Genomic DNA, 18,373 nt, shown 5'->3' with positions numbered 1-18,373 from the left:
GTTCAATATTGTCACTCCATGTAATTGCTTATGTGTCATTTTGTATGCAGTTGCAGTGGTTAGCCTGTATCTATGACTTGGGTTTTAAATATTTATTTACTTAGCATGTGGGAGGAACATATGAATATCGAGGTCAGAAGACAGCTTCCAGGATTTGTTTTTCTCCTACCATATTGGTCCTGGGAATTGAACTCAAGACATCAAGGCTGGCACCAAATGCCTTTACCAACTGGGTTATCTTATCAGCACTAATTCAATATGCTTGTTATCAGTATTTATGTCCTGAATGCCACAGTGAAGTATTTGTTAAGTGGTATAATTTTATGATAAAATTTCTCCACCCTCAAAGGGAATTTGATTCAAAGTGGCCTTAAGAGTACATGAGATTTTCAATCAAGATGAGCTACCTAGAAGTTCAGATTACCTGAGCTGCCTGAAATTACCCAAACTGTTGAGCTGCCTACAGGCTGTGAAGTGAGCTTCAAGTTCCAAGCTTTCATTAGCTGTCACCCATGCTGGGGTGGGCTTTGGTGATGCAGCTGTCTTTAAGACACTTTTGATCCTGTAAATAACTCCTCATTCATATGCCTATAAATAACCCCAACAGAACTCACTGGTTCACCCAATTGGCTTCTGGTGGTATCCTTACTTTTGGTCAATTAGTCAGCAGCTACCTATATGGAAGCAAACATTTGTCTCTCAGGAAATAGTATCACATAGCAGGCGGTATTACAAAATGATTCCTATTGGAGTCCCATTTTGCTTTGAGAAATGAGACATAACATTTTAACCTATGGAATTCTGAGTTCTCACAGGACTGGTCTCTCTTTTCTACTCCTGTCATAAATAATAATTGGTACATGAGGAAAGAATCATTCTGTTGGAAGGGAATTCAAAGAGAAGGGGATTCAAAGATAATGTATTTTTTTCCAACATCTTCTATAATGTGATTGTTCATTTACTTCCCCAAACTGTAATTGGATGAAATCCCAAGATAAAATGACAGATCAAATCATTATTCTCAAACAAAAGATACAATTAGATATAGAGGACTAACCTCTTCTAGAATTGTAGCTAGCCATGTAATATGAGATTATAGCTATAGAATCAAACTGGACAAAAAAAAAAAACCCTCCTAGAATTAAAGAATATATTATTCAACTTTCTGTTGGTGTGATAAGATACCCTGACCAAAGCCACTTGGCCTAAAATTGCAGAGAGGATATATGGGGGTTTGAATGAGAATGACTGCCATGCGCTCGTGTTTGAATACTTGATTCAAACAGTTCATGGAACTGTTTGGGAAGGGTTTGGTGGGTGGTCCTTGAAGTTTCAAAAGACATATGTCATTCCTGCTCTGTTCTCTGACTCATGCTCACTCAAAATATGAGTGCTTACAGTTCCTGTGGTCATGTTTTCATTCTGCCATCATAGATTCCAACCCTGTGGAACCATAAGCCTAGTTAAACACTTTCTTTTATAAGTTGCCTTGGTCATGGTGTTCTGTCGCAGCAATGGAAAAGTAACTAATACAGGACATCTTGGTGAGACAAAGCCATAAAGCCTCAAAGTTCACCCTCTGCAGTGATGTACTTCCTCCTTCAAGACTCCACCTATTGAAGGTTTTGTGATTTTCCTAAATAGCCCCAACAATTGGAAACCAAGTGAAACCATTGGAACCAATGCTGAACATATGTAGAATGTTTCTTTTTGCAAGATATGTGAACCCCATGATTGTGAACTGTAAAAATCCTGTTTCTAGTTGTGGTGTGGCTCAGTCCTTGCACAAACCTTTAATCCAAATGTTTTCTGTATACAGGATTAAATAAAGTTAACCCTAGGTCAAGAGATGGAGCAGGAAACCAGCTGACAGGGATTAAACAGAAAGGAGGGATTTTGGAGGGTGTTTAAGACATTGTGGAAGTCAGGGAAACTATTAGGTAATATTAAAAGGAAAGATCTTTCCCACATTAAGGATGGAAAATATAATACAGGGTACTAGGAGTCTGTATAGTGCTACTTTAGATAGCTTGAAAATAGAAGCAGAAAATGAAAATATAATTGACTTCACTGAGATTGATACAATACCAATTATTATTACCATAAGTCTGGTAATTCATATTTTATCCTTAATAAACACAGTGGGTTTTGTGTCAAATATGAAAAATGGATTGATTAGATACAAGCCTAGAAAGACTTATAAATGAAAATAAGAAAAATACTTAGACACAGACAGAATTTAGACAAGAACCTACTGTACCTCTGCATGATTAAACTCAAGAGGGTCTGTTCAAGGTTGTTAGAAAACAACCAGTTACTATACTATGCTATGTTACGCTATGCTATGCTATGCTGTGCTGTGCTATGCTATGCTATACCAGCAGATGATAGGCACCCCCAAGGTTATGAAAAAGTTAAATGGAATACTACAGAAATATTAGATTTGAGCAGATCTAAGGAAATGCTTGTTTTGTATGGTCTGTATTCATCCTATGTGTAGCAGAAATTAAATTTATGGGTAATTCAGTACACAATTATCCCCCAAGACTGGGAAGATTTGGCAACATCAATATTGGAAGCTGGTCCTCAGTTACAATGGCAAACATGGTGGGAAGAAAAAGCTAGGGCTCTAGAGCAATGAATTTAAGCCAGAGGTATTAATATTTCCCAATATCAGTTACTAGGTGAAGGTCAACATTCTGAGTTACAAAGGCAGGTTGAATTTGACAATCACACTTTGGGACTATGCCAATTTAGCAGCTTTAAATGCTTGGGACAAGGTTGAAGAATCAGGCCTGAGTCATTTACTAAAATTATACAAGGCCCCAAAATTGTCTTCACTGATTTATTATTGTTATTATTCTTTACACAGCTTGAGTTCAGCTGTAAGTAAAATAGTATCAGATTTAGAAGTCAGACAAATTGTAATTGAATCCTTGGCTTTTGAAATTCAGAATGCAAAAGGGTGATCAGGCCTTAAAAGGTAAGGTCAGAACCAACAGTTGAACGGATTGAAAATCCAATTGATATTAGATCTCACATCTATGATGCTACTCTAATAGAAGTAATTTCTAAAAGTTTTTAAAAGCTCAAAATGTTTTAATTTGTGGTAAGCAAGGCCATTTGAAAAGGAATTTTAGCAAGGTGTTCCTCGAATTTATCTATCATCTATCTATCTATCTATCTATCTATCTATCTATCTATCTATCTATCTATATTGCTAGAGATAATCCAAACAGAAGGCTTCAGCCTTCTGGTATGCAGAAGGTATGGGCAAAAGCCAGCATTGACAGATCAGCAGCTGACAAGAAAGGTAACCCTGTAACATTGGGACACGCCCAGTCACATTCAATTCAACCTTTCCCTGTCGGCATCACAGAAACTCAATCATCCACAAGGCAATTAAAAGAGTCATTGCTGTTGTTAAAAATAACACAGCTATATGGATGCAATCAAGAACAGAACAGTTTCAGTAGATAAACCAAAATCTTCATGAGAGATAAATAAATAAATAAATAAATAAATAAATAAATAAATAAATGACTGAATGAAAAGATAAATAAATAAATAAATGAGCAAATAAATGAATGAATGAATGAATGAATGAATGAATGAATGAATAAATAAATAAATAAAGTATTTGGCAGACTTCTATAAATGACCGGAGACCAAAGCTAAAAATATAAATAAATGGCATTGAAATCAAAGGTTTAGTAGACACATGTGCAGATGTTAAAGTAATTTCACCAAAATCTTGGCATCCAGATCAGCCTCTTCAGGAGGTAAATATTAAGCTTCTAGGTACTTTATCTCATGTAAAACAAAGTGCAAGACATGTCAAAAATATATAAGACCAGCAGAACAAATAAGAAAGTTAAAGCAATATATGGCCAATATAGCCATGAATTTATGGGGATGCGATTTGTTGTGGCAATGGAAAACACAGATTAACATTCCTCCAATCTCAGAAACATATAGTTAAAAAAAGCTTGTGAGAAAAGTATTAAAAGATATTATCAAGAACAGTCACAGACCATTCAGGTTGTGCATAAGCTGGACACAACAGCTATTGGTCTTTTAAAGGCACCAACTGCCCTACCTTTAAAATGGTTAACTCACAACCTGTGTGCATGAAAACAATAGCCTTTGGCATCAGAAAATTACAGGTACTATGACAGCTGGTTCAGGAGCAGCAACATATTCAACACACTGAAGAACTGATCAGTCCTTGGCATTCTCCTCTATTCGCCATTAAAAGGACATCAGGATGTGGGTCTCTTCCTCTGTTTTCTTTGGCTTCTGGGTGAAGCTGCTCAGATGACAATTATGCTAACCTTCTGTCTGCAAGAATTTCAGCATATTATTAATAGTGTCAGGGGTAGGCTCTCTCTCATGGCACATGACTCAAGTTGGGCCAGTCAGTGGCTGGCTGGGTCGAAGGTTTTATAGATGGGTTGGTGTCATCTTTCTTCTACTGGAAGTCCCTTGTGGCTAGAGGAAGTGGCCATGTCAGGCTCCATATCTTTCGCTATTGGTCTCAAAGCTCAGGGAATCTAATGGAAGAGGGGGGAGAAAGATTGAAAGCGCCAGAATGGTCAAGGACACTACAAGGAGACATACAAAATCAACTAATGTGGGCCCATAGAGGCTCGTAGAGACTAAACCGCTAACCAAGAGCATCCATATGATGGACCTAGCCTCTCCCCACGCCTCCACATATGTATCAATTTACAGCTAGGTCCTCATATAGAACCTCTAACAGCAGGAGCAGGGCCTGTTTCTACCTCTGCTGCCTACCTTTCAATTCCTTTCACTTAACTTGACTGTCTTGTCTTGCCTCAATAGAAGAAGATGCACCCAGTCCTACTTGGTATGCCAAGGTGGGTTGACATCCATGGGAGGTCTCTCCTTCTCTTAGAAGAAAGAGAGGGAAGCATAGGGGAGGTGAAAGGAGGTTAGAGGGAGGGACTGGGAGAAGAGGAGGGAGGGGAAGTTCTGATTTGGATGTAAATGTAAAGTAAATTAATTAATTAATTAAAAAATCTGGAAAATGGAGAATGTTAACAGATTTAGGAGGCATAAACATTCAGCCAATGAGCTAATTCAGTCAATGAGCTCTTACAGCCTGGAGTATCTTTGCCTTCTTTATTACCTAAGGGATGGTCTATTATAGTAACTGATTTAAAAGACTGTTTTGTGGGTTTTTGTTTTGTTTTGTTTTTTGTTTTCTATATCTGGACAAGAACAGGATAAGGAAAAATTTGCCTTCATGGTGCCTACTTATAATAATGCTCAAACTGTTAAAAGGTATCAGTGGAAAGATCTTCCACAGGAATGTTAAAGAGCCCTACCTTGTGTCAATATTTTGTACAAAGGCCATTATAAATAATTCATAAACAGTTCCCTCAATCTAAAATTTATCATTATATAGATGATAAATTTTACTGGTTGACTCAGCTGCAGCTACCATAGAGAAAAAGTGTGGTAAAGTCAAGAGAATTTCACCTTGCTAGGGATTAGAAATTGCCCCTGAAAAAGCACAAAGAAAGAGTCTATCTATTAGCTAAGATATAAGATAAATTTACAGAAAATTCAGCCACAGAAAGTACAAACCAGGAGAGATCAATTACAAACTCTTAATGATCTTCAAAAATTACTGAATTATATTAAGATATTTGCTTTCTCTGCCTCTTTGAGCTAGCAAACTTTCACCCCAGCTTCTGGTTCCTGGGTCTTTATAGGTAAAACCAAACAATTGGGATTTAGTTTTTTTAAGCAATAATTTTTCATTCAAATCACAACTCTCTGCCTCTGGCCCCCAAAGACTAATAGTCATCTCATGGTGCACAATGCAGAAAGTCAACTTTAAAAGTCTCCATTGTCTTTAAGAGTAACAAGCACTGCTCAAAGGTCCAAGGTATCTTCTCAGACAAACCTCTTAACTTAGACTCCTGTAAAAAATATATATATTTCTAACATACAATATCACAGAGTACACGTCCCCATTCCAAATGGAAGAATGGGGAAGAGTGAGGGAAGATTGGACCACAGCAAGACTTAAATCCAGCAGAGCAAACACCAAATCATCCAGCTCCATATTTAGTATCTGAGGCTTGAGTTTCAAAGGCCTTAGTTGGTGCTTGGCCTCCATAAACTCATGTGTTTGAATGGCTTGGCCCATGGGGAGTGGCACTATTAGAAGGTATGGCCTTGTTGAAAAAAGTGTCACTGTGGGGGTGAGCTTTGAGGTTTCCTAGTGCTCAAACCTCACCCAGTGTGGAACACTCTGCTCCTTGATTGTGGTCCTCAAACCTTTCAGACACCTGCTGAATATGTCATTTAAAAAGTTTAAGTTTTCTACAGTAAACCATGACCACTCCTAATAGTAACCTTTGAGGTCTCCAAGAAGATGACAGAGCCCTGCAATGATGAAATCACCCAGACTGTGGTAATGCTAACCATGGGGCACAATGCCCTATATCTCCTCTGCTATCAGGTTCTTCACAAACAGTGGACACTTTGGCTTGACTGCTGTGTTCTGCTTAGCCAGGATTGCCATTAAGCTGATAAACACCACCCAAAAATCAGCTTCAAACTACCAACTTCTCAGGACTTTAAATTTTGCTGCGTTCATAGGAAACTGACACAAACATTTTATAGAACTTTGAACTCAAAAATACTTAATTGTAAAACTGCCAAATATAAGAAAGCTGGATATTATAAAAAGCTTGGTAGAAAAAAACTACTTTATTGTAAATAGTTTTATTTGGTTAGAGTCAAAACCTTTCCTTTTTATTTAGACGAAAAGGGGAATGTTGTAGGATATTTAATGATACTGTAAACTCTGACATGCTGTTATTTACTGGGAAAAAAAAAAACTATTTCTATCTGTGGTGTGGCTCAGCCCTAGAACACATCTTAATCCAAGTCCTTTCTGCTTAAATATTGTAAACATGATTGAATAAAGTTAACTCTAGGTCAAGAGGCAGAGCAAGCAACCAGTTGAAAAGGAGTAAACATAGAAAAAAAAACACAGAAAGTCAGGAGGATGGGCAGATAGACTCACAGGAGGTAGGAGGGAGGGACCTATATTTTGAGGGATTTTTTGGATATGGTTAGGACCAAATAAAATGATGATGTGCACAGCAGATTTTATCTGAAAGAAGTTTATTAGATGGAGATGGAGAGAAGGAGAGAGCGAGACATGATAGGGGGAAGAGACAGGGGTGCCCCAACAGAGAAAGGAGAGAGGGCAAGAGACAAGAGGGCAAGAGAGAGACAAAGTGGCAGTTGATCCTTTTATGTAGCAACTGCCAGGTGTAGCTACCCGGCAGGTGACACATGATGATATCATAGGTTGTTAGGCAACCCAGAAGCAAGCTGCCTAAATATAAACATTCCTTCCTTCTTCTACAATTAAAAAATGAGGAGTTTGTGCTGCTTCTCATGTAAGGCAAGTTAAAGTATATAAATTTAGGCTCATTGGAAGCAGCTCTTGCTTGCCATGCAAGGGGGTAAGAGAGAGAGAAATAATAACAGCAATAAAATGTCCAGATTACATGGTCAAGAGGAAGAAGCCCCTGCCCTGGAAAGTTCAGGATAGAGAGTTGCCAGCCGTGCAAGGCAACAGATAGGGACTGAAGAATGCTGGGAGAACCTGGAGCTACCTGTCCTGGGCCTGAAGCACATCGTTCCAGCCTTTTGTTAATAAAAAGTGAATAATGTGCGTAGATTCTCTTCTGGCTACTTCCTGCTGACACTGGGGTCACTGTAGGAAGATCAAAAGACTGAAATGCTGGCTAAGTCCAGAAAGAACAGGCTGTTTTGATGCTGTCCAGGATCTGTGAGAGCATCCATGGATGGGAGGGAAAGTGCAGGTCCAGCTTGATGGAAGTCTGTGAGGTCAGACTCAAACACTTGTGGTAGCTGCTTTGGCACTGTTGTGGATATAGGAAACACTTGGGTTTGGCAGGATACTGGAAAATATTTACAGGCAGAACAAAGTTAAGTAGGTTGTAGAGAAAATTTCTTTAGGTGTACATTTAAAACTTTTGGGAGAGTAAACAACGGTGGAAGGTTTGGATCAAAGAGACTTGAACATGGGAACCTCCATTTACCCAACCACTGGCAGTAATTAAAAAGGCTTTGATTTGGATCTGTCATCTAAGGACACTGAGGCCAAGCTTGGTCACAGAAGTGTATAAGCTTAGAGGCACTTAAAGCAGGAGCTAGGTGTAGAAAGCTGAAATTCTCCAGAAGACATCCCAGAGGAGAATCTGGATTAATGGATTAATGGATTATTCCTATTGGGCAGGTAGGAGTCAGTGACCTGTCAAGGTGTCCCAAGAGCAAGGTTTGACTCAGGAGAGTAGATTAGTGCAATCTGTTCCAACAGCTTGTCAGCATTGGCCAGAGACCAAGGGCACAGTTGCCCATAGTAGACAGGGTTTACCTAGCTAGGATTTTCATAGATGATTAAAAGGGGGAGGGAGAGAAACTGTGCCAGTAGAGAAAAAGTCTTACCCAAGGGAGCAGGTCCTAGATAAAGGGTTTCGTTGGAGGTTGGCGAGAACAATTGGAAGTGTTTGCGCCAACCAGAAGTGAAGACTCACCAAATGGCTGGTGTTGGGTGTAGGAATGAGGCAACTGGTAGCCAGGGATTGATAGCAACCAGAAGGGAAGACTCACCAATGAACTGGTGTTGGTTGTAGGCATGCAGCAATTAAGTAGGCAGGAAAGGGATGTCCTAAAACCAGGGAAAGGGGAGGAATCCCACCCTCAAGATAGGAAATAGCTGCGGTACTTATCTGGAGCCTAATTGACCTGAGAGGTGGATTTCCTGCAGTTTACAAGAATCATTTTTAAGTTTTACAAAGGAGATAAAACTTTAGACATGTTAGCATCACAATTGTGATCTGCACTGAAATACACACTGTAGAAAAGACAGTAGACACACACATTTGTGTTACCAGCATACGCATTCTTTGAGGAAAGCTCTGAAAAGGCAGAAGCCTTTTGTGAAGTAGAAGGGGAAGCTCACTTGATCTTAACCTTCAGCATAAGTACACATTACGGAGATTTAAAATCTTGAGCTTGGAACCATGATAGTGGGTGTATCAGAGTTAGATTAATAAATCAGAGCTCTATTGATAAAGGTCAAAGCTCTGGAGAGTCAACATAACAGTAGCATAACAACAGGAGGAAATGTGGCAGCCTTTTTGGAGTTAATGGCAAATTTGGAGTTAATGGCATCTGAGCAGTGGAATTCGGCCTCTTGGCTTTGGCTATTTTCCAAAGTCCAGTTTCTCATAAATTGACCTTGGTGGTCCTACAGTGGACTGCTCTGACCCTGAGAGACTCTGTGCAACCATAGTAACCAGACAGCAGGCTCTGTGTAACCTTGAGTGAGCTCTCCTATGTTTTGACCAAGTAAAGCTCCTACGTGAGAAACTGTTTGTACTTTTTTCCTACTATGTGTTAACCTGACGTCCATTAAATCGATACCTGGATCAGCATGTAGACTTGGTGTCCTTCTCTGTGTCGCCCTGTCTCTCTCTCCCAGCCCTCTCTCAGGTGGTATTCAGGTGTCACTGCTGGCCGGTGACAAGGAAATATTAAGCATTTTTACCTATTTAGGATACCTTAAATTACCTTAGACCTTGAAACCTATATAACTTGCATTTACCAACCTTAAAATACTTTCTTAGACTCTCAAACATCTATAACTTGCGTTTACCAATCTTAAGATGCTTTCTTAGACCCTCAAACGTTTATAACTTGCATTTACCAGACTAAAAACACTTTCTTGGACCCTCAAACAACATTTTTCTTAGGCTTTTGTTTCTAGTTATTACCATGAGACATAGGTGGTCCAGACTGCTATGAACATTTATTGTCCTTTAGCTAAAGATAACATTAAAGGTTACATCCAGGCCTGTTCCTTGAGTCTGGCAACAAGGCATATTATGTCTAGGCCTGACAATAGCAACTCTAGGACTCAGGCTTAAGGCCTGATCTCCTGCATATAAAGAGAACTGGGAAGGCATCTGTAGTATCCCAAGACAAAAGTTGGCAATAAGTCCATGGGACCCCAGTGTGAGGCCAAAACATGCCTGCAATGTTACACTGGGCTGTGTGAGGGTGGTGGAGGTCACTGAATCAAGGAACCATTGGTCCCCCACCAGGCCTAGGAGCTGGAAGGCTGGAAGTGTCTATGGCTCTTGTGCTGGTTGAGCCTCCATGGCTGGGCACAGAGGACAAGCCTCCATGGGAGCATTTTGACTTCCAGAGGCCAATCAGCCATCAGGCAGTGAGTGACTTGTTGAGGCAGCTGAGGGACCAGTGTCTCCTTTGGCTGCATTTGAAACAGTCACCTGGTGGAATTGACTTTTGGCTATACCCTGGCAGGATGGGGGCATTGCAGAGCTCTTGTTTTCCGGGTGGGAATACCAACAGCCTCAGAGAAACAGCCAAGGTCTGGAGCATAGTTTTTGCTGTAGATGAGCCTGTTGGGAAAGCTCCTCTCTGTTGTAAGAAAATATTAATATTTACTATTGATATATCTTTTGGAAAAGCTGCTGCTAATCCTAAACAGCTGTATAAACAAATCACCACATAGGGACTATGATTTATTTAATTACCTAGAACATAATTCTGGGCAATAGTTACTCCATCCTAAACCTCCAAGCCCTCATAGTTTCCTAACATTTAGATTTCTCACATTATACTTGCTTTTAGTGAAATCTTAGGTCTGGTTCATTCTCCACATCGTTCCAAGACCTCTCTTCTTGCCTCTGCCTCCCAGCTCTCTCTTCTCCCAACTTCACTCCTGCTGCCCACTCCTCCTCTGCCTCCCACACCTTCCTCTCCTCTGGCTCCTCCCTCTCTTCCTGCTTCCTTTCCATTGCTCAACATGTGGCTGGTTGTTTTATTTTAGCATGTTTACACAAAGTTGAGACATGTGATGCTTAGAATAAGTATCACAATGCAATGTCTGGATTGAAACCAGAGAATGGGGGAGAGAAATCAGCATTTGAATGAACAAGGGTTAAAGTGTATACATTCCAAAAGAAAATATTATTTTTACCAACTCCTGTTTGGTGACTCAAGGACCATCCTTAGCTGTTTATTAAAGATGGCAGTGAGACCATGTTTGCATCTGTAGGACTATAAATATATCTTTGGACATGTTGGAGGACTTGATCATCTAGGAGATGACTATTAACTTGCATTCCTTAACCATCAAGTATTAGGACTTTAGGCTTTGTCCTTGTTAAGTTGGGGCCTTAAAAGTTACAAATATAGTCCATTAAAGTGAGAGCATAACAGTTTTCTGTATGATGTAGTATATAAAAAGTTTATAGCTTACAAAAGTCTAAGGCTATACTATAGATTAATAATAATACCATTTTTAGAAAACAAGATCAAGCATATTTTAACCTTTTGATAGTGAAGATATAGCACAATGATCAAGTTTTAACATAAATGCCTTGAAAGTTAATAGATCTTAATTTAGAATATTGGTAAAAACTTGTACATAGTAACCCCTGAGTTATGAGTTTTAAAGCCAACAATATAGTAGAACAGTATAAATCAATTTTAAAGTGACACTTGAATTTATTATATCAAACCCATTGGCTGGAAAACCTAGTGGTGAATCCAGATCACAAGTAGCTTGTGGTGGGAGAAATAGCATTTATTAATTTAGGAATTGATAAAGACATAGGCAGTTAAACGTAGATTTTAAATCAGCTTAATTTGAGTAGACCTTTATAACTTTCAAATTTTATCATCATATGAAAATTATTTTGAACCAGTGTTGAATCATATATATTGTAAAATGTATCTTTGGATTCATTGGTGGTATAGTGGCGAGCATAGCTACCTTCCAAGCAGTTGAGCCAGGTTCAATTCCCGTCCAAAACACCAATGTTAGGACCAAATAAAATGATGATGTGCACAGATTTTATATGAAAGAGGTTTGTTAGATGGAGATGAACAGAGAGAGAGAAGGAGAGAGTAAGACATGATAGGGGGAAGAGAGGGAGCCACCCTGACAGAGAAAGGGGAGAGGGCAAGAGATGAGAGGACAAGAGAGAGACAAAGCGGTAGCTGATCCTTTTATGGAGCAACTGAACCACACCTGCCAGATAGACATAATTGATCAGAGTACCCCAGAGCTTGAAAAACATGTTCTGCTCCTGTGGAGAAACTACCTTGGCCAAAAACCTCATCGAAGCCTCAAGGGATATTTTGTTGGTGTTGGTTTTGATTTTTTTTTTTTTTGATCTGTTGGAGGCATTCATCCCTATAGAAAGCTTCCCATTGAAAGAACAGAGGAGTAGGCAAGAAGGACTGACTGGTATTCTGCCAGTCTTATGGGGATAAATACTCCACTACCCTCTCATACCACTAGTATAAGCTCTTTTAATTCTTTGGCTTAGAAGGAATACAGGTCTAGGGGCTGAGCGTGATTAGGTTGAATATTAGCAGGGAAAGCCAAGGCCTAATTTTCATTGTGGACTAGAATAATTGTTGGGTGGTAGTTAGGGATGGGTGGAAGTTGTAGAGTTTCAAGAGTTTTATGAGTGCTCTTAGAAGACGAGGCAGGAGGGGCATAAGACAACAATGGGGGGTAAATATAGGTGAGTATGAAGAGGTCAGGAGTCACTTTCTGTCTAATATAGTCAATGGCTCATTTAAGGTTAGCGAAGTTTGCCACAGATTGGTTTTTGAGGGCTCTCCTTGTTAGAGTCATTGCTGGTAGTAAGAGGTTTCATCCTTAATTTCCTTCTGAGAGGTACTCATGAAAGAATCAGACTAACTTTGTAACCTATGTCTCTTTAATTGCCTTATAACATATATTTTCAAGTTTTAGGCCCATGTTAGTTAAAGCCTTTTAGTGCTTCTCCAGAGAGCCGAGGAATGTAAAAGTTTCTGACATTAGCCATCTGTGAGGGCAGATATAAGGAAGAGAACAAGCAGAGATCTCTACTAAATGGAGAGAAAATCACTGGCTGGCTCCTGTGAGATGAGCTTTGTTTGGAAACTGGGCCAAATGGCCCCAATCCTTCTCCTGACCTTTGATCCAAAGCCTCTAACCCCCACTCCTCAGAACAGACAAGGGATGAGTTAAACATTCTCCCACCTTTAATTGTGGCTATATCTCATATGGCAGAAAATTCCAAACTGACTTGAAGATCAAATATTTACGACAGAGCTGACCAGACCTAAGGGTGCTCAGAACCAACCAATTATTTTAAAAGTTAAATACCTCATCCAATCATGAATTGCCAAGAAGGCAACCCCTAGAATTCCCTGCACCTTGTCTTTTAAAAACCTAAGGTCTTTGTCTCCCGGTGCCACTCCTTCCTGACCAGCAGGGGTGACCCCATTGCGCAATGGTCAAGAGGAACCTCTTGCGATTTTGTATTGATGGATGATTAGTTCCTTGAGTTCTCTTCATACCTTCTTATATTTAGGCTCTTGCTGGGCTTAACACTCAAACCTTACATGGGGCTGCAGTGATAGTGAAGGAGTTGGAGGCCTTCTTGGACTTCTCAACTTTGTGAAAAGTAAGTCACCAGAGATGGGTGTCATAGGGGTTGCTGGAGATCATCTAAGGAGCTAATTGTAGGACCTCTTTCCAGAAGATAATTGTTTATGATAGAGTTTAACCCCTGCAGATTGAGGAGGGCCTGAAGACCCTAATTTGGAACTCCTGGTGAGAAGTGAAATTTTCCATGACAGAGAAGGATGGAAACAAGTGCTCAGTCAAAGGGGAAACATTTCCAGGACTACAGGAATTTCAGGAGATTCAACCAAGACTGGCATGCAAGCCTGCCCAAAATTTGAAGAAAACCTGCGGCTGCTCTAATGGCCTTTTCTGGTCCTTGCTTTACTGGGTTCTTTCAGAGATTTAGAGAGGTGGTTGTTGCTGATGTCTGAAGGGCTGTCAGGGTTTGACTAGAGGACTGAAGGTCTTCAGTCAATGCCAGGGAGTAGCCCCAGCCAAAAGATGTCAGTTGCCCCTTCCTCATAGTTGGAAAGTAAAAAGGAGGAAGAACCAGCTGACCCCCAGGGGGATGCAAGGGCAAACAGTAACGCTCCTTGGAGGGGAGTACTGTCCCTCTTCCTAGTGTCCCAGAGGGTCCCAGTGCCAGTGCCAGATGTGAGTCTCCCAACCTCAGTTAGCCATTGTGCATGGGCAGTCTCAGGATGCAGAGAGGCTGGGAGCAGGGTCTGTGGTGAGTGTGGCAGGTATGAGCACCCCAGACACTGCTTCCAGAGAGAGCTCACTTCCTGAAGTAAGCAGGCTAGCTTATATAGCTCAAGTCAAGGGAGGGGAGACAAAGGAACAAGGGAGGAAGTGCACCTAATTTACATATGTTGACCTGGTGGAAGACAGGCCAGTGTTACTACTGACTCACCAGTTCAAATACCAAAGCATGTAGGAGGAAGTGCTATAGCTGGGGCTGGAGCTTTCCAAGCCTATCAGTCAGATTAGCAGACTGCCAGTCAGGTGGTTTCTGAGAAGCCAGTTCTCTGGCAGGATGCAGAAGCTTAACTGACTCTAACAGGAGGTGGCCTTGGTCTCTATGGAATTGAGTAGGCCTAGGCCTGATTTGGGTAGGGAGCTGCCCACTCCTGCTGTGCTAAGAGGAGTCTGGGGCATGGGCAAGTCTGGGGCATGGGTCTCAGCTTTGAATTAAGATCACCCTCAGCACATAGTGAGTTTAAGACTAGCCTGGGCTACATTAAGGCTGTAATGTCAAAAACAAAAAAATAATACAAAACAGTTAGGAAAAACATTTATAAGTTCTTGACATTATAGCAGACAGACAAAGAAAAGGCCTCAACTTGACAAAGCTACAGCCCCCACTAAGTTACAGGATGGTGTCTTGGTTTCTTTAAAAGCAAACAGTGTCTTCATTGGCTCCGCCCATAGAACTTCCTGACCTGCTGGCTTTGAGGATTGCAGGCATTTTTGCTTCATAGTTAAGCAGAAGCACAAGACCTTGACCCCTCACCAGTTCCTGCAGAAGCAGTAGGTGAGTCTGGCTGCAGAGAGCTTGCAGTGAAAGGCAGAGGGGCTGGGGCATCCATGGGAGTGGAGGAATTGTGCCTGAAGAAACACAGGAAGGGAGCTGCTGCTGGGAGTGGTGGGGCCAAGAGGTATAGGGAGATGAATTAGCATATTGCATTGTGCTCCAGCCATAGCTGGCTGTTGCTGTAGGACACAGAGTGCAGTCTGACAACCTTCATAGAAAGTTCCCTGTCCCCAAGACAGGGTCTTCAGGGTTGGGGGACAACTCAGATCAGTCTAAGTCACTTCTCTTACCTCAGAATGTTACTGCCTTAGGTGGCCAGTCAGTGTGCTGACTCCTCCCCACTGTACAACAGACAGATTTGCATGGGTAGCTAGCTGTCTGCCTTTGAATGGAGGAAGGCTGCTGAGGTCAGATTAGCTGCCCCTGAAGGCACAGCCTAGCCTAGAGTGAACATGCAGTTGCCTGTGCCTCAGAGCCCTGGTTTCCTTCCTGCTTGATGTTTTCATTTATTGCTACAGGCCTGTAGTAGGCCTCAAAATCTGAGCTGGTGATATCTCCACCAGTTCTTTCGTCATTCAGGAATGTTTTAACTATTCTGGGGTTTTATTTATTTATTTATTTTATTATTAATAATAATGTATAATTATTACAATTATAAATAATTATAATATTATTTTATTATTAACATGTGAAAAGTGAACATATTTCTGATTTTAGTGTGATATTTAAAGACAAATATTAAACTCTGTACTTGTCAAATCAGGAAAATGAGCACCTCCACTTTCTTATTCCCCCTTCTTTCTTCCTTTCTTCTTTCCTTCCTTTCTTTCTTTCCTTCCTTTCTTCTTTCTTCTTTCTTTCTTTCTTTCTTTCTTTCTTTCTTTCTTTCTTTCTTTCTTTCTTTCTTTCTTTCTTTCTTTCTTTCTTTCTTTATTTCTCTATCTAAGGAAGAATTTCTCTATGTACCATTGCCTGTCCTGGAACTTGCCCTGTAGAAAAAGCTGGCTACAAACTCATTGAGATCCACCTGCCTCAGCCTTCCTTATTGTTTCTTTATGTTTGGAGTCTTTGAATGCCTCTCCTAGATTGTCACAAAATATATAGCAAATTGTTGAACACTATACTCACCCCACTGTTCTTCCTGGCTGGGCTTTCAGGTATTTGGCACAGTAGAGACTTGGCTGCACTCACTCTCAGACCTTACACTGGACAGGCCCAGGCACACTTGTTCCAATATTGCCATGGACACTGGTAACAAGAGTAGGAATAGCTTTTTCATGCTATCAAGATCAGTCTAAATGTCATCCAGATTATCAGAGGTTTAAAAGTGTCCTGGGAGAGTGGGTGCTAATGAGAGGACTCAGCATGTAGAGGTACTTCCTATGCAAGCCTGGCAATTGGATTTCCATGCCCAGAACCCACATGAGGTCAAAGGATAGAGCCAAAACCACGGAGTCATCCTCTGACCTCTGTGGGAACACTGCCATACACATGCCAATGGGATTTTCCTGTGGAACCATATGGAACATCATTTTTCTGTGGAGAAACTTTAATTTCTCCATTTTTTTTCCATAGCAATGTTTCACCTTTGAGTCTCTATAGAGATGTATAAAGATAACAGAAGATTGCCAAATTTCAGGGAGGAAAGGCAAAAAAGGAAGGTTTGGGGGTTGTTTCCTTTTATCTAATAGGCTGTTTTTGTTTCTTTCTGTTCCTTAAGATCTGTGCACTCCTTATCTTCAGAGTCGGCTTACCCCAACATGGCTGGCCATGCAAACACTAATATGAGGATCATTCTGGTAGGGAAAACTGGAAATGGAAAGAGTGCTACAGCAAACACCATCCTTGGAAGACGCCAGTTTGAGTCTAAGATTGCTGCCCATGCTGTTACCAAGACCTGCCAGAGAGCATCCAGGACATGGAAGGAGAGAGTCCTTGTTGTGGTCGACACTCCCGGGCTCTTTGACACCCAGGAGGCCATGTCAACTACATGTTCAGAAATCAGCCGCTGTGTCCTCTACTCCTGCCCTGGGCCTCATGCCATCATCCTGGTTCTGCAGCTGGGCCGCTACACTGAGGAAGAGCAGAAAACTGTTGATTTGATCAAGGGTATTTTTGGGGAGGCAGCCATGAAGTACATGATTGTCTTGTTTACTAACAAAGATGCCCTTGAAGACCAGAGCCTTGACAGCTTTTTAGCTGAAGCAGGTGAAAAGCTAAATGATATCATCCTGCAGTGTGGGAACCGCTACCTGGCCTTCAATAACAAAGCAGGTGCGGCTGAGCAAGAAGACCAAGTGCAGCAGCTGGTGGAGCTGATAGAGAACATGGTGGACACAAACGGAGGGTCTTACTTTTCTGACCGCATATATCAGGACGTAGACAACAAGCTGAATCTACATCTAAGGAATCTGATGGAAACTTATACTCAAGAACTCATTAATGAAATTGAAAGAATAGAAAAGGAATATGCGAATATATTAGAAAAAGAAAAGCAGGCAAAAATTGATTCTGCAAGGAGAGATTATGAAGAAAAAATGAGAAATATAAAGGAAGCAGCTGAAAAGAATATATTTACATATATTTTTGAAAAGATAAAAGAAATAATTTCAAATCTTTGGGACAAGTTGAGATTTTGATGTAAATTTTAATTTTTTTAATAACTTTTATTCTTTTATTGACAGTTGTTCTTTGACAATTTCATGAATGTGTTTATATGATACCTTTTGATTACATTCATGTCTTTTTGTTTTGCTATCTTTTTTGCTTTGGTATCCATAGAATTTAATTCGGTCTATCTATCAGAGGTTGGTGGGCTCACCAGGAGGAATACAATGGCAGACAATGCTTATCCCTTTCCCAGAATCCATCAGTAGTTTTACCAGCTCAGCAGGATGGACTAGGTTCCCATGAGATCCTCCGCTTTCATCCATCAACTAATTGACAGGACCATAGCTGCTGTGAGCTCATGACAGCAATGACTGTTTCCTGAACATTAAAGGGTATGGTATAAGGGTGCCCTTTAGGGTTGAGCAGTCAGTCATCACTTATTTTCAGCACCTTGAGCAGGCATGAGTCTATGCATTCCCTGCTAGTCTCTGCAAAGACGGGTTTCTTTGATAGAGGGTAGGAATAGCATTTGTCTGTAGGTATAAGTAAATAGTTAAAGTGCAATTTAGTGCTATGTCAATTTTAGCTAAACACTAGTGAGTCTTCACTGTGGCCTATGGCCTCCCCATCCCTGGGTTTTTGATCAGGAGATCAAAAAGATCAGTTTTTTTTTTTTTTTTTTTTTTTTTTTTTTTTTTTTTTTTTTTTTTTTG

General features: G+C 40.6%; 1 protein-coding gene across 1 annotated transcript; it reads left to right on the top strand.

The window, feature by feature from the left end:
- The first annotated feature begins 15,001 nt into the window (after positions 1–15,001).
- On the top strand, positions 15,002–18,279 carry LOC129675441 (GTPase IMAP family member 9-like). Its single transcript, XM_055605458.1, has 2 exons — positions 15,002–15,050; positions 16,771–18,279. Exon 2 carries the CDS (start codon positions 16,811–16,813, stop codon positions 17,687–17,689), a length of 879 nt encoding a protein of 292 aa, XP_055461433.1. The 5' UTR covers positions 15,002–15,050; positions 16,771–16,810; the 3' UTR covers positions 17,690–18,279.
- The last annotated feature ends 94 nt before the right edge of the window (positions 18,280–18,373 follow it).

This window comes from Psammomys obesus, unplaced genomic scaffold (genome assembly GCF_907164565.1).
Source record: "Psammomys obesus unplaced genomic scaffold, mPsaObe1.curated_primary_1811, whole genome shotgun sequence".
NCBI classification, from domain to species: Eukaryota; Metazoa; Chordata; class Mammalia; order Rodentia; family Muridae; genus Psammomys; species Psammomys obesus.
Note: the sequence above shows the minus strand (reverse complement) of the source record. Positions and strands in the feature narration are given on the sequence as shown.